The 16,953-nt window shown below is 38.9% G+C and overlaps 1 protein-coding gene across 1 annotated transcript in view; it reads right to left on the bottom strand.

Moving 5' to 3' along the window:
- Nucleotides 1-1,918: 1,918 nt before the first annotated feature.
- LOC119418594 (disks large-associated protein 2) overlaps nt 1,919-16,953 on the bottom strand; it is a 69,864-nt gene continuing 54,829 nt past the window's right edge. Inside the window, exons 5-11 of the mRNA XM_037685913.1 lie at nt 12,992-13,350; nt 11,283-11,368; nt 10,793-11,199; nt 10,572-10,663; nt 5,274-5,426; nt 5,150-5,152; nt 1,919-2,238 (exon numbers count right to left, since the gene is read on the bottom strand). Coding sequence (XP_037541841.1) covers nt 2,023-2,238; nt 5,150-5,152; nt 5,274-5,426; nt 10,572-10,663; nt 10,793-11,199; nt 11,283-11,368; nt 12,992-13,350 — 1,316 coding nt within the window. The 3' untranslated portion in view covers nt 1,919-2,022. The remainder of the gene's footprint in view (nt 2,239-5,149; nt 5,153-5,273; nt 5,427-10,571; nt 10,664-10,792; nt 11,200-11,282; nt 11,369-12,991; nt 13,351-16,953) is intronic.

The raw sequence follows: 16,953 nt of genomic DNA, 5'->3' as shown, positions 1-16,953 counted from the left end.
CCGCAGTATACGTTGCACCGCAGTATACGTTGCACCGCAGTATACGTCGCATCAGTTCAAATACATCTAATAAAATGGGAAAAAAAAAATCGCTTCGCTGTATAAGTCGCATCTATTATGCATCACCGTTGACGCGTCACATTTGTTATGCATCACTGCTGACCACCTAAAATGTGGGCCGGCGTTGTGCCAGAACTCGATTGGCTGCCAAATGGCGACCGCAGGAGCGTGAACGAGAGGACCTTACAAGAATTTAACAAGATTAACATTTAAAAACAATTATGTGTTTGCTTGAAATTATAGTAAAAGTGTGTCTCAGTTGAACTTTTCCTTAATAAATGCACTTTAATGGTCAAATCAGCTGCATTTCGCCTTGTCGGCGCAGCAAAATGCAGCTGATTTGATGTTTGCTCCAGGAGTTACAGAGTGAGATGAAGGTGGTTTACTAATGCAAGCCTAGTGTCTCATTAATAGCCACATTTACCTATTGAGACACTTGGCTTGCAATATTGCTCAAGGACCCTCTAGTGGCTGAAAATGTTAGTGTTCAATATTTTTCATGTCAGAATGAAATCATCAGATCTCAGCCAAAAATTGGGTTATAAATATGGAGAAAAAATGTATATTAGTCGCTTTGGTGTATAAGTAGCAGAACGTGCAAATTTATGCAAAAAGTGCAACTTATACAGCAAAAAATATGGTACATGAGAAAATTTTAAAAGATTGTATGCGAGGAGAAAAACAACTAAAGATTGTACACGTCACACGATTGTCAACTCGAGTATTACTCATGCGATTGGGACAGTACAGGGTACAGTAAAACGTTAACTTAAAAAAATATATACTTTGAACAGGTGCTACCATTTTTTAGTTTTCTCTCAATAAGCCTATACTGTATCACCACTCAAAAGGACTACATTTCCCAGAATTCCCAACGGTGCTTCTAAACGTTTCTTTCTGCCGAAATGGAGGGAAAGTTTTGATCCGATCCGAAAAAGTTCGATCCTTATTCGTAGTGACTTCTGCGTTCAGTGGATGCAGAGAACCGTACGGAACCGACCGGGAACTGGACCAGAACCGGACTTGCAGCATCATCGGTCAATCTGAGCGCTGCTTGCCGGTCCACGAGGCCTCTCGAGCAGGGAGGCGTTGCTTGGAGGTCCGGTGTTTTCTCCGGCGCTCACCGGAACTTTTTTCATCCGGATTTGGACTCGATCGGGACCTTTGCGTGGTTTTGTTTGCAGTGCGTAGCGACTGTGCATACATAGACGTTTGTTGTTAAAATGACATCGGTTTAGAACATTGCAAGGGTTTCTAAAGCCTTAAAATATAAATTCATACTAAAATAAATATAGCATTCCTACTTGGCGGATTTTCACTTATTGCGGGGGTGTCTGGAACGTAACCCCAGCGATAAACGAGGGACTACTGTATTCAGTCTGAAATTTGCAAAAAACATTTTAGCACCTTAAAGACTGTCATGTCTCCAGGTGCTTCAGCCATGACCGTTGTTGCTGGCAGGAGAAAAGTTGCACTTTGTGTTTGGCTTCGTGTGATAAGTGTGTTATTGTTCTTATACACAGATGGACCATGGCATCAGTTCAACAGACCACAGGGGAAAAAGTCTCAGATTTGATTGAATTAAATCAATGCATCTATTGGAAAATGTTGACTGTTTTCAGCCAGTGGCGAAAATCCACAACTGGTTTTAAAGCTACACTAAGCAAATGGTCATATTAGCAGCAAAACAGTTTCTGTTTTTACCAATTCAGTTGGAGTTGGGCCACTTTTAGGCAGAAAATAAGAAACCAAAAGAAAATAGTTTGTGTTTTAAACACTCCCTTTAGTTCGGGCCATGCATGAATTGAATTTCTTTGCTCAGTGTAGCTTCAGAACAGGCAGGTCAGAGAGTCGTGGACAAGCAGTGGGTTTTGTGAACAGAACCGTGGCTGGATGCGGCGCCGTGAGCTGGTGTTGGATGGCGGTGGACGACGAGAGGAGCTAAGGGCGATTCTGTGAACCTCAAAGCCGTGTTTGGGCTTCAGGGATGTAGATTTCGATGCTATCCGCCCGCTCCGTGGCTGAGTTCTGTCTGAAAGACGCTGCTCGTTTGGCAGCCATGAGGCGTCTGCGGGCTTCCTGTCGCTGGCGGTCCTGAAGGTCCAGAGAGCGCTCCCGCATTATGCCCCCACGCCCCCTGGATGGCCTTTTAGACAGAGGTGGGGGCCACTTCTGCTCCTTGGAACACAAAGAACATTCAATGAATACCTAAAAAAAAAAAGATGGAATTTTTTGACTGAAAATGCATTTTAAGTTTTTAAAATTTATATATTTATTGTGTGAATGTTCATGAAGCATTCACTCTGTTGGGATCCATTTTTCAGCATCTTTCTCATTCCACAATTTTTGGGCTATTTCAACAAATCATATCAAAACATTCAGCTCGTTCAGGAGAAGGGTGCTATGACTTTTAATATTGGTGCAACTTTAGCTTTTTGAAATATTTAACTTTTTCAGCAACATTTTCTCATATGAAATGAATTGAGTTCATTTTACATCTTTAGATCTGTTTACACCCTTTTACTGCTCCTTTCACATTTTGTTCTGGTTCAGCTTCCTTGTGTAAATTTAGTCATTTTTTCAGCTACTTTCAGTTTTTTTTTTGCTCCCTGAAGCTTTTTTCTGCCAACTACAATATTTTAGTGCTTCTTCTAACTTCTTTCTGCTAATTTCACTCTGTTATGCTCCTTTCAGTTTATTTATGCACATTTCAGCTTTTTCTGCTATTTCAGCTACTATTTAGTCGTTTTATGCCAACTTTAACTTTTTGGCTAATTCCACATTTTTGCACTCATTTCAACTTTTTTCAGCCTAATTCAGCAAAAATGGGCTCTCTCCACTTCCTTTTGGTAATATAAACTTCTTTCTGCTTTTTTCAGATAATTTCCATTTTTTGTGCTAATTTCTGCTTCTTTCAGCAAACATGTTCTTTCTGCTTTCTTCTGCTAATTTAAGCTTGTTCTACTTTTTCAGCTAGCTTTTCTTTTAGCATTTTTAGATAAATTCAAGTTTTTCATGGTAATTTCTGCTACTTTCAGATTGTTATGCTCCTTTCAAGGTTTTTCTGCTAGTTTCAGCTACTATTTTGCTGTTTTTTATGCTAAATTTAGCATTTTCAGCTAATTCCACACATTTTAGCTCATTTGCTCCTTCCACTTGCTTCTGGTAGTTTAAGCTTCTTTTAGCCTTTTCAGCTACTTTTCAGATGTTTTTTCCTAATTTTTGTGCTAATTTCTACTTATTTAAACCTAATTCAGAAAATATCCTGATGCATGCTCAATGAAAGACTGAAGAAGTCTTTCGGATGAAAAACGAAGCATTTCTACAATTTTTTTTTTTTTTTGGCTTAGTTTTGTTTTTTGAATGTCTGCTTTCTTCTGCTAACTTGGGCTTGTTCTTTCATTTCAGCCAAGTTTCAACATGTTTTTAGCCAATTTCAGCTGTTTTTCAGCAAGTTCTTCAGCAATAAGCATTCACACTGCATTTTAACAGGAAATGCAATTTCTCCTAATTTATTTATAGTTCTGCTTGGAATGTTAACATAAGACATAAGGACAGTAATCCAGAGCAACGATCATGGGGAGGTGGAGTTTTTCTGTCTGGTGTTGAACTGAAGCAGAGAGGCCCGGCGTGCAGCATCTGTGTCACTGCAGAGTTCAGCTCCATGAAGCTCACGATGTGTCCGCTAACTGCAGGAAGTAAACGAGCGCTCGCAGATAAAATTGGTGCGTGGAGATAATTATCTAAAAGTGCAGAAGAATTTCGTCAACTTTAAAACAGGCAGTTACGTCTAAATGTGCTCCTTACGACAGCGGTGCTAATCCGTTTCAGTACACGCTGTTTTAAGGATGGTTTTTAAGATCTCCGTTTGTTTTTATTTATCTAAATAAAGAATATGATCAGACGAGATGGCTACACTCTCAATAACATGTAATAATGTGTTTTAATATATCAAACTTGAATTATTTTATGTCCGTTTAATATTTTTAAATCAGGTTCTCATTGAAAAATAAAATGTGAATATTTTTTTTCGGACTATCGGACGCACTTAAAATCTTTTAATTTTGTCACAAATCAACTGTGAGCCTTATGTATTAATTCTGGTTGTGCTTACTGACCTTGAACTGATTTTATGTGGTACACGGCACTCAAAAATCTGTCAAAATGGTTTAGTTTCACTTAATGCGCCTTACAGTCTGAAAAATACGGTATTTGTTACATTTATATCTGTATCCCAGTTTATGCTCATTTTTACAGTTTAATTCTTTCTTCATTTGGTTTTGGTATTTTGTATATTTGGTTATGTTCTTACTCTTTTATCATTGCTACATGACCGATGGTCCCTATTCCACCTCTTTACATACCACCTGTATTCCATCGGTAATCGCCACACGTGTCGTCATTCATTGATGACATGGTTTTCATTAGTTCTGTGTCAGATCCATGTGTTGAAGTCTTCGTAAGCCTGTTGTTCATGTCATGCTGCTTTAAGATGAATTCCCCTTTAATTAAATTAAAGTTTGAGTTTTGATTTTTATCCTCCTGCCTTTCAGTTCTTCGTGTCATGTTTTTGTCTTTGTTGGGCTCAAACTCAGACGCAGCTATTTCCTCTTCGACAAGATTCCTCGTTTACGCCCAATTCCAGTTCAGCTGCATTGATATTTATTTTGGAGGTAAACTGATGTCAACGCAAGAAAAAAGTCTCTGTCCTCGTGTTAGTTTAGCTTTCCAAAACACTGAAGCGAAGGTGAAACGGTGACTTTAAATATCTTGTGCAACATGATGAAATTAAAAGTTAAATTAACATACAGTGTTTAAATACTGTGCATAAGTGTTTGATAAAACACTCCATATGCTCCATATTTAGCATAAGTGGGAAAAAAAAAATCATGCATTCCCTAAAAGATAATTGGAATAAAACATCTCTAATGTTACTTCTCTGTCCAGGGCTCCATGCATAAGAGATTATTTCACTATAAGTGAACTCAGTGAGCTCATGTTCGTACGGGAAAAGCAGCTTTAAAAAACAAAAGAACTGCTTCCAGCTTTTGCAGCTAAACAGATGCCGTCTTCTTGTTTGGACTCTAACCTCCTGCTGGTCCAGAACCGAAAAAGGAACGCTCATATTATCAGAGCAGTTTCCTCCAAAAGCTGAGCGAGTTCATCTGGAGCTCATTACGACTGAATATTAAGTGTTTGGAGGCTAATTATACCTTCTTCTCGGGGCTCTCCGACAGCTGCCACTGGTTGCTCTTGATCTGCTGCAGCTCGTCAAACTTGGCAGTGACGTCATCGATGGTAAGCTGCAGAAGGTCCCAGAATCCAGCCAGGTCCTGAGATGTGGGTCTGGGCATGGCGCTGGGGTCCTGGAGAACACAGAAATTCACAAACGGCTAATGTTTGTGGCTAAACAAACTTCACCGGAGCCAGTTTGTGAACGAGCTCCGTCGAGGTAAACGTATAAAGCTAATAAAACTCCTGAAATTGTGAAAACTTAAACTATTTCCTGTTTTCATCAAAACATTTCACTTTTAAAAGTGTGAATAACTTTTGATAGTTTTGCTGCTTACAGCCACTTCTACATTTAGCCACCAGGTGGCAGTGCAGCCCCATCATTACATGTGAACTCCTTAGAATTAGTGTCCAGCAGAAATTGCTTTTATTTATTTATTTATTTATTTATTTATTTATTTATTTCGGCTGCTCCCTTCTTCCAGGGTCGCCACAGCGAACTTTCTTGCACAAAGACTTAGCAGTTGTTTTGCTGCTGGATGCCCTTCCTGACACAACCACCGAGCTACCACGCCTTCTGTGTGGCGCAGAGGGTGGGGGTTAAGGGCCTTGCTCAAGGGCCCAGAGTGGGGAAAATGAGGGTGGAGGCAGGTGGGAGTGCTTCACATTTCCCACCTATGTTTTGATGTAGTCGGTAATGGGAGTCGAATCGGCGACCATCTGATAAGAAGCCCACTTTCTCTAACCTCTGCACCACTACTCCAATGAAAATCAAGTAAACCAGTAAAAATGAAACTCTGAGTGGATGAAAGTTCAAAACTAATTAACTTTTAAACTTAGTGTCATTCAAGATGGCTTCAATGGTTGTCAGTACCTTTGACATCAACTATTGAGTCAATCGTGTCCATCTGTTAGCAAAATATCTCAAGAACCACTGGATGAATTTCAATGAAACGGCCAAAGTTTCCATTAGATGATCACCTACACCTGATTAACTTCTGGAGTGGACCCAATTCAAAATGGCCTTTGCAAACACAAAAACCCATAAAATTTAGCAAGTTGTACAGATACTGAGCTTAAGTTTCATGTGGTAAAAGCTGTGGATTTTCCACAAATCATACATTGCTTCACATTTTTTGCTTAAAACCTTGGCATTAACTTTAGGAGTCAAACAGGTTTGTTAGAAAAATATCTCATGAACCACGGGATGGATTTTATTAAAACTCTCAGAAGACAATAATTAGATTTACAACTACAAATGATTGGAATTGATTCAATTTAATAAGGTCTCCACGGTTAATCCACACTAGCCAACACAAAAACAGCTATAACTCAGTCAATTTGACAGATTTTCAGTTAAACTTCAAAACTGAGACTTGTCCTCAACCCATTATCTCTAAAATTTGTTCCTGGAACATCACACAACCCATAAAAGAGTGAACGTAAACCAAGAAGCCGCCTGTCAACGTTTGGACACAAGGTGCAGTTCGTCCTCCAGCCAGCAGGTGAAACCAACTCCTTCCTTTCAGACGAACTTGAATGCTCAGAGCAATCTCTGGCTTGTCAGAACCAATGTTCAACTTAATTCATCATCCCATTATCTGTAGGGAGAGAAGCGGAGAACGCACCCGAGATCATTCAGAAGAAAGCAACACAATCGAGAAACATACAAAACAACAAAACACAAGTAGGGGAGCAGTCTTCATCCATGAGGTTCTGCATTCCATTTCATATCGCTGCTTTTAATTAGCCTCCCACCTGAGGGGTGTGATTAAGTCTGAGCCTCTCTCTTCCAGAGTCTCCTCGTCTTTATCCCTGAAGCGTCCCACGTGTAGCACAACCTTATAGTAAAACCTGCCGACTCTGTGAATAGTGTGAGAACTGACGCAGTGAGTTTCCTGTAGACGTGACGTGAGGGCGAGACGGTGTGGCAGTCCATTGCTCAAACTCTGAGTCTCCCATTCAAGCTGCTGCCTCGACGCATTAATGGACGGCCTCAACGCAGGTGCTGCTTCCTATTGGAATTCCCCTTCCGTCAACAGCGGGGTCGATACCCACAGAGCGGCTGCTCCGCCATCGATCTCTGTGCGTTATTTTTGGAAGTGCAGCGTCAGGCCGAGCGCTCAAAGCCCAGAGAAGGAGAAGGCCATCCACACGTTTATGGCTGGTGATCTAAGATAGTCTGGTCATGTTTATGGTGATAGCCTGTCAAATTAATATCTATCAGTCATTAGGGTTGGGCAGCAGTCTCAATAATCGATTGGAACCAGGGCTAACATTCAGATTGTCCCGGAATTGTTCAAATTTTCGATTCGTACTTTCGATACTTGGTCCGTCGACAGGGAGAAACCGCCAACACTAACGAAGAAGAATCCACAGGAAGTGCACATCCACGGACAGTGTGCGCCGTGATCGAAAGTGTGGCTTAACTTTAATAAAAGATAAGACCAGTCGGCTCAGCGCAACATTTGCACATAAACCTGTCGTGCAAAGGAGGGTGCACGACCAACACCTCCGGGTTCATGGTGAAGTAACAGAGTGCCCTGTCTTTGACGTGCTGCGCCGTCCTTCCTCCCACTCCGACCCACAGCTTATCAACCCACTGCAGCCAGAATCAGGTAAGTAAAACAATAAAATACGTCTTATACCAACATGAAGGCAGCTAACAAGTTACACTCGACCTAAAGCCGTGGGTCAACTCAAATGCAAACACCATGCTAACGTTAGCTCGTGTTTTTCATAGACAAATGACAAATTCACAAGTTTAACATTTATACATTGGTTGAAAATAACCCTGTGAGAAATTCATAGTAAAGTTAATAAAAAGTAAAAAGTTCATAGAATTAAAATTCAAAGAGAATTTCAAGCTATTTTATCCAGAAAGAACGCTGTGTAGCTAGCTCATTTAAACCATGCAAACTTTTTTGGAACCCTGCCTCTCAAAAGAATCGAGAATCGATGAACCGGAATCAAAATGAGGAATTGGAACTGTTCAAATTCAAAGCATGCTCAGGCTGTCAGTCATAGAGCACAGCGTGTGGAGAAAGAGGCAAACGCCTTCGTCCAGGCTAGGATGATGATGGTAAACCAAATGAGGGCTGGTCATTAGTTACGGTAGTTTGTGACAGTTTTCTCAACGTTCGTGTTATTACCAAATATGAGGGTGTTGTGCAGAGACAGACCGTGAATATATTCAGATGCAGTGTTGCCAACTCCTCAATAAGGAAGATAACTGCCGGCTGTTCTTAAAGTCACTAAATGACATCATCACCTAATTTGTATAATTGGTCAGAGAGGAATATAAAGTTATGGGAGAGACACAAAGTGAGTATCTGAGCTTGGGATTGGCAAAAGTGACTCAAAAGAGAAAGTTTTTTTTTTTTTTTTTTTACTGCAGTGATTTATTTTAGACAAAAAGTTTTACAATTACAGATTATTATTATTATTTTTTTACATCAGCAGCTTTGAGCATGTGCAAATCAGTTCCTGTTTACGTGTGAAGGCGGCGGAGGTTGAATGTCTCTTGCTCTGACTGCAGCTGGGACAGCGCCCCCCGGCAGTACCCACTGCTTGTTTCTTAGTTGAAGAACGATACAAGAGATCACATCAGTCTCCACTAACACCCCAAAAAAGTCACTAGATTTGTCACTAGCTGCTTAAAAAAGTCACTAGAGGGGTCAATATGTAATGACAAAGTCTCTTGAGTTGGCAACAAAGTGCTGATGATGGTGCTGAGGCTGCGTAAGCACCAGTCAGTCTAAAGGTTCATTCACTCGACGAGTGGCACCTCCAGGAATGTTTTATTGGGGTTGTGATGTGGAGAAACCAAAAGTAAAAGACACAAAAAAAAAAATTCAGGAGATTTGTTACGTTCAAATATGTTATTTTACAACTACAGCAGTGAGGGAGTTAGGGAACTACCTTCTGATATACATAGATCTAATTTATGTTTTTATTAGTTTTATTGTTTTATTATTATTATTTTTTTACAGTTGATATAACTTATTAAGAAAAGCACTGTCACTACAAAAAATAAGCTTAAGATATAAAAGGATAAAACGGTCCCCCCCCCCCTCCCCCAATGACACCCCTGCTCTCAATTCAGGCAGACAGATGCATTCACAGCCTCAGCATCTTTGATATAAACATGTTTTGTCTGCCTCTTTCTCCTTTCATGCCCTGTGTCTGATGTCACAGCTGATAAAATACTACAACATTTTGACAGAATATACCTTCAAATATTCGAGCCTGACCGATATATTGGAAGGGCCAATGATTTAGGTCGATATAGATGTTTGGGGACCTATCGTATCGGTGATAATTGTCCCATTATGCGTTGATAGAAACACTTCTAATTTTCACCCCTAAAATGATGGAACCAGCCGTGATTGTGCAATGTATCCAGCAGAGGGCGCATGAAGACTACTTTAAAATCATTGCCGTTCTCTTTAAGTTTCACTTTCACGTTCAGCACAGACGAAGCAGGGAGCCATACTGTGTAGCGTATTTTGCTTAACAGAGCATGGTAAGTGTATTTTAACTGATCTATAAAATAAATAAACAATAATAAATTATCTTCAATCCTCCAACCTGCTTGTCATTAGCTATGCGCCACTCAAGTTAGCAAGTTAACGTTTCGATAACCTAGCATAGGCTATTGCCTGGTAAAACTTTATCCAGAACAATAAATCTAACGTAGAAGTAAAATATATCAGTGTTAGTAACGTTATCTTTGTTGTCCACAATGAAAAGCATTGTTCGTCTGAAATCTTTTACTTCTCTGCAAAGAAAAGAAAAACAAACGCCGCTTCGGTCAATATTAATCAGACCTTCACCACACGGGACTGTTTAAACAATGAACAGGAAAGAGCGTCTCTTTGTTTAATTTACAAAGTATATTTTTGTAACACACTTGATAACTTTATGGTGAATAGTGGAGGATAAAAAATGTGCATGCATGTTAGGAAGACTGTTTTTATGACCAGTACGCCACTTGTAAACTTACTGGAGGACTAGCGTGGATCTGATTAGCTTAGCTTCATGGATGCTAACAGCTGCGTTAAATAAACAAGCCCCACTCCTCTTGCTGTTTTCTTAAATTCTTGGCGATGGACAAAGCTCTAAAATTTTCAGCCATTATATCAGTTATTGGCATTCACCTTCCCCTCCTAATATCAGTATCAGCGAAAGCCAAAATTTCCATATTGGTCGGGCTCCATCAAATATAATAAGATTATCCGTTTGATGGTGTTCAGGCAGAAATGCTGTTTGTTACTCACCTGATTCTGTTGACACAGCCAGTAAAACTGCTGGAACTTTTGAGACATTAATAGCTGAGCACTTCCAATTGCACTCCGGATCTTTCCTAGGACTGAAGCGCACACGTATAATCTGGATTAATTACTGAAAATTAGTCAACATCACAATCATTTCGAAGCAAGTCCCAAGAACGAAGTGAGACCAGTGGCGTGTACGTGTGGAGATCCCTCGGGATACTCACTGTCCTCTGACAGGTCATGCTCCTCCGCCTCTCGCTCCATCTCTTTGCACCACCCCTCCAGCCGCTTCGTTTCGTTGTGAAGAAGCTGTATGAACCAGCTGCCGTCCCTCCGGATGGGGGACGCTCGGCCAGTGTCGGTGCTCTCCAGGCTGGGTTCAACCAGCCAGGATTCAGGCTGTGGGCTAGGAGGCCCACTCGAAGGCCGATAGTCCTCCCTGTAACTGAACAGGCCCTGTGTGCGTACCGTCCGGATGGCGCCATACTGCGTTGGCGTGCTGGGCTCAGAGTGGCGACCGAAGGCGCCACCGAACTGCAAACTTTTGTCCTCCATGGAGGGAAAGCCCTCCAGCTCCATGTCTGCTTGCACTGCAGTGGTCACACTGTTGGAGCGCTTGAACCTCCCATGCCTAACAGACAGAAAGGGAATAAAAATCCTCCAACTTGATACAAAAAGTACATCTACTGGCGTACCTTCATAGGCACCACGTACCGTTTTTTATCCTCCACTTGGATTCCTATGGAATGAAACTGAGGAAGGCCTTTACTTTCTGCCTCTGAGTCTGTGACAGTTTCCACCTGAAAAATACCAACAGAACACAAACTATCACCATTTTATATCTAAATGTACACGTACAAAGAAATGATTTCATTCATAATGTTTCTACTGCCATTAGAAGTTTCTGAAACTGATCATGTTTTTGCTCAAATCTGACCCAAGAAAAAAACCTAAAACGGGGGGGGGGGGGGGGGGAGACTATGGGGACTATGGGGTGCCGTTTGTAAAGTTACCAGTCAGAAATTAACAGCAATATTTTGGTTTATTTTGCCTTTCATAAGAAAAAAAGTTTCTTTTTCGGTCATATTTTCACCAAGTTATTCTTACATTTATAAATGTCATAGTTACTAACTAAATATTTAATTTACAAACTAAATGTTTATGTCCAAGCTAAATGTGTAATTTACAAAATAAATATTTAACTTGAAAGTTAAATATTTAGTTTAGGAATTAAATGTTTAGCTTAGAAATTAAATGTTTAGTTTGGAAATTAAATATTTAGCTAGGACAATAAATATTTAGTTTGGAAATTAAATATTTAATTTACACCTAAATATTTAGTACACTAACTAAATATTTAAGTTGCAAGTTAAATATTTAGTTTGTAAATTAAATATTTAGTGTGGAGCTAAATATTTAGCCTGCTAACTAAATATTTAACTTGCAAGTTAAGTATTTAGTTTGTAAACTAAATATTTAGCTTGTAAATTAAATATTTAATTGTAAATTAAATATTTAATTTACAATTAAATATTTAATTTACACTTAAATATTTAGTACACTAACTAAATATTTAAGTTGCACGTTATTTAGTTTGTAAATTAAACATTTATCTTGGACATAAACATTTAGTTTGTAAACTAAATATTTAGTGTGGAGCTAAATATTTAGCTTGCTAACTAAATATTTAACTTGCAAGTTAAGTATTTAGTTTGTAAACTAAATATTTAGCTTGTGAATAAAATATTTAGTTTAGAAGTATGACGTTTATAAATTATGAATGACATAGTGAAATATGACTTTGAATAAAAACCTATTTTTTTCTTATGAAAGGCTAAATAATCCAAAATGTTGCTGTTAATTTTTGAATGTGTAACTTTACAAACAGCACTCCATAGAGGACCTTCAGAAAGGCTGAAAAATTACTGCTCATAATCATTTGTTAAGAAAACAAAAAAATGTCAAGGTCTGAAACAACCGCTAAATTAAAAAAAAATGAGTGATGTTGAGGCTTTTACAGTTTACTGTACATCTTAATAATCATGTCAATGCCAAAAAAGGACACAAATGTCAGGAAAAGGATCAGGACTATGGTGGTAAAAATGTATTTCTTTACTAGATTTCTGAGACTTATTTATTTATTCACTTTTTACCATGGTCCCGATCCTCTTCTGTACAAATGACATTTACAAATTTAGTTTGACCTTCCTTTTAGCGTTTGAGCGTGTAAACCCAGAAATAAGAATTATGACAATTAATCTTTGAGTTGTGCGTTTGGCTTTGTTTTCTGAACTGCTCTTACATATGAACTCAAATCTGTATTTGTATGTGTATGCATTTAGGGGCCTCGCCCCCCGCGATAAGTGAACAACCGTAAAGTAGCGTGGGACTATTTGTTACTTTATCCTTAAGAGCATCGTTACCTGTATGCCGATAGAGGAACGGGGGGTTTTGAGGTACTCCTCAGCCTTGGACACCAGCACTGCTTTGTCACACGTCTGGACCGAGGTGTGACTGCCTAGAGACACGTGCCTCTTGCCTGCAGCTGACTCCATGGCCATGGTGACAGCCTTGGTGCTGTCCAGACTGTCCATGGAGCTGTAGATGGGCCGTCCGAGGCTATCCGTGGTCCACAGGCCCCCCCGCGAATGCCTGCCCTCATGGTAAGCATCCTGGGTGGACTCTGTGCTGCTCTGGGCTGTCACAGAGATAAGAGGCTTGGTGGTGGCTCTTGGGGGCACAGGAGGTGGGGTCTTCTTGTAACTGGGAGGATATGATACCGCTGGGTAGCACAAGCAGGATGAGAGGAAGTGGCCGAGGCAAAACAAGGGTAGAGAATAAAGAAAAAATGATGATAAATAATGTGGCAGAAGCTGAGAAAGGCAAATGTAGCTGTTCGCCTACATCACACGCAACATGTGATGAGGTGCCCCATCGCAGGATGAGAGGCTTAACAGGTAAAGCAAGGTGAATGTCGTAACGAGGAACAAAAACAGCAGGCTCTTTCCCAAGTAAGGTTTTACTTTTAATGCAAATGAAAAATGCATGATGTTTTATCTAGACAGGCCTCACATCTGAACTGGTACCATTCCCATTTGCAAAGACACTACAAACAGTTATTTAGCAACTAATGCAAACTTTTCTAAATCTGTGATCAGAGAAATTGAAACCCAACATCCTTCTAGAAGTTCATGTTCTGACAATCGTTCAAAACGTTTATTAGTTTATGCTATATCACATAGATTATTCCAGAAGTGAAGGAAAATGTAAAAACCTTTGTTAATAAAATGTTCCCAAACCTCTTGAAGCGAGGTTCTGACTTGAACAAAAAAGCAAAATGCATGAATTAGTGCATTAATTGTGTTAAATTATTATTAAGCATTTCATTTCAATTTGTTGTTTTTTGCTCCTTTCAGATTCTTTCTACTAACAACAACATTTTTGTGCTTTTTTTCAACTAATTTCTGCAAGTTTCAGCATTTTCCACTATATCAGCTACTATTTATCTGTTTTATACTAATCTTAGCTTTTTCAGCTAATTCCACATTTGTTGCACACATTTAAACTTTTTTCAGCCTAATTCAGTAGAAATGTTCTCTCTTTACTTCCTTCTGGTAATTTAAGCTTCTTCCAGCTTTTTAGCTACTTTTCAGCTTTTTTTTTTTTGTAATCTGTTGCTTGTTTCAGTTTTTTTTTTTCAGATAATTTCCACTTTTTGTGCTCATTTCTGCTTTTATCAGCATTCTTCTTTCTTCTGCTTAATTAAGCTTGATTAACCTTTTCAGCTACCATTTTAGAAAATTTTAAGCCAATTTCAGCTGTTTTCAGATCAATTCAAGTTTTTCATGGTAATTTCTGCTACTTTTAGCCTCTTCCTTATGATAATTTCAGATTGTTATGCGCTTTCAGCATTTTTCTGCTAGTTTTGGATATTTCAGCTACTATTTAGGTGTTATGCTAATTTTAGCTTTTTCAGCTAATTCCAATTTTTTTCTCCACTCATTCAACTTTTTTCGAGCTTAATTCTGCAAAAAAAGTGCTCTCTCCAAGTCCTCCTGGTAATTTGTTTCCTTCTTCCTTTTTAGCTACTTTTCAGCAGTTTTTGCTAATTTCAACTTTTTTCAGAACGTTTCCAATTTATTGTGCTCATTTCTGCTTTTTTCAGCATAGTTGTACGAATGTGTTCAGCTTTCTTCTGCTAATTTAAGCTTGTTCTACTGTTTCAGCTACCATTTTATCATGTTTCGCTAATTTCACCTGTTTTCAGATCAATTCAAGTTTTTCATGGAAATTTTTGCTAATTTCAGCTTGTTATGCTCCTTTCAGTTTTTTCTGCTAGTTTAAGCATTTTCTGCTATTTCAGCTAACATTTAGCAGTTTTTATGCTAATTTTGGTTTTTCAACCAATTCCACTTTTTTTTTTTTAGCTCATTTCAGCTCTTTTTGCTTCCTTCTGGGAGTTTAAACTTCTTGCCTTTTCAGCAACATTTCAGCTATTGCTGACATCAGTCTTTTTTTTTTAAACCAATTTCTTAATTTTTGTGCTAGTTTCTGGTTATTTAAACATAATTCAGCAAACAAGTGTTTTTTCTGCTTTCTTCTGATAATTTAGGCTTGTTTTCCATTTCAGCAACATTTCAGCATGTTTTTTTTAAGCTCATTTCGGCTGTTTTTCAGCAAGTTCTTCTGCAATTATCATTCACACTGCATTTTTGCAGGAAATGCTATTTCTCTAGTAATGGCTGAGTTCCTTCTCTCTGTCCCAACAAATAATATCCATAATGAGCAGGACATAAAGACCTCGCCCCGGAGGAATCAAACCATCATTAATTTACTTCGGCATTTCCTGTCATGGCTTCATAAATGTCTGCAGTGAAATGGGACGACTGTGACGGCAGGTATGAACAAAACAATAGAAGCCTGCATACTGAAAATATCAATACTTTACTCCATTTTAAAAGCTATGAATATTTGTGAAGAGAATGTAAACTTATGGTTTAACAAATATATTGAACATCCATGACCTTGATTTGTCAAATTGCTCATGACTATAAAAGCATCCAAAAATATATAAGTCTCTTAGTTTCAAAAGTTGTCTCTTCGTGAAAACAAACGTGAATTAGAGCTGAAGTAGATCCAAGCCCAGCTGTCACAGATCCATAGTAACCTCCACTGAGAAATCAATCGTTTCATTCTACGATGCTTCCGATCATTTCCTCTCCTCATCCACTCGTAAAGCCGTTCATTCACTCACACTTCCAGGAATTTACATAAACGCATGCGATCTAATATTCAGCAGGATGATTACATCACCTGGTGGAGGATTATTAACAGTTTTGCCCTCTTAAATGCTAACAAACGTAAAAATAAATGCATAATCTCTGCATTCGGTTTTCCATAAGCCTAATGTCTGGATCTGGACTCACCGAAAAATGAACAATGAGATGTATAGATAATAGGCAGTGCAGCTGTTCTAGCATGCCTAGGTGGGGCTGATGTTTCACATCTGGCTCAGGGTTTTCATTCGTTTCTTTCTGCAGAAAGAAGCCGTCAGCCCACAGAAACGCACGGGCCTTCACGAACAATGCAGAGACCAAAATCTAGCATGGATGTCACTAAAACAGAATTTAAACCTTTATATAATGGACGTCTGCTTGAAAAAAAAAAAAATCTCTTAAACCAGACTTTGCTGAATTTTAATGGAAGGCCACTGCTCTACATATAGACACTCAGACCACTTCAGATTACAGGCAACTGGGTATAAAAGGTAAAAAGAGAGCATTATTTTAAAATAAATCCAGTCTCGGCATCGACTTGCTCCCAACACAAACTGGTAGAGCTCTCTGAGACACAGCAGGCGGCTGCCGGAATATAAAGAGCTTGATGACTCACAGAGTATCTAACAGCACACTTTCTATTCTTACACACAGAACCTGTTGGACTTGGTTCATACATTGAAAATGTTACAAACTGCTTGGTGCCAGCAGCACGTAACCGAAACCAACAAATGTCTGACTTAAGAAATCTGATCCATTTTATTTTACAGGTTAATCTGTGTCTCGTGTATATTTGACATAATATAAAGCTAGTCGTAGTCTAGTAGTAGAAACCTCTTTATTTAAGTACCAGTCAGTTCAAAGAGATGACGGTTACTAGATGTAAATGTAAACTAGAGAAATTGCATTTCCTGCAAAAATGCAGTGTGAATGCTTATTGCAGAAGAACTTGCTGAAAAACAGCTGAAATTAGCTAAAAAAAGAGGTGAATTCTAGCTGAAATGGAAAAACAAGCCTATATTAGCAGCAAAAGTCAGAAATAATACGTATTTTTTAAATTGGGTTTAAATAAACTGAAATTAGCACAACAATTAGGAAATTAGGGCAGC

This window comes from Nematolebias whitei, chromosome 12 (assembly GCF_014905685.2).
Source record: "Nematolebias whitei isolate Nwh7 chromosome 12, NemWhi1, whole genome shotgun sequence".
In the NCBI taxonomy this organism is placed as follows: domain Eukaryota; kingdom Metazoa; phylum Chordata; class Actinopteri; order Cyprinodontiformes; family Rivulidae; genus Nematolebias; species Nematolebias whitei.
This window is presented reverse-complemented; position numbering and strand designations above follow the sequence as displayed.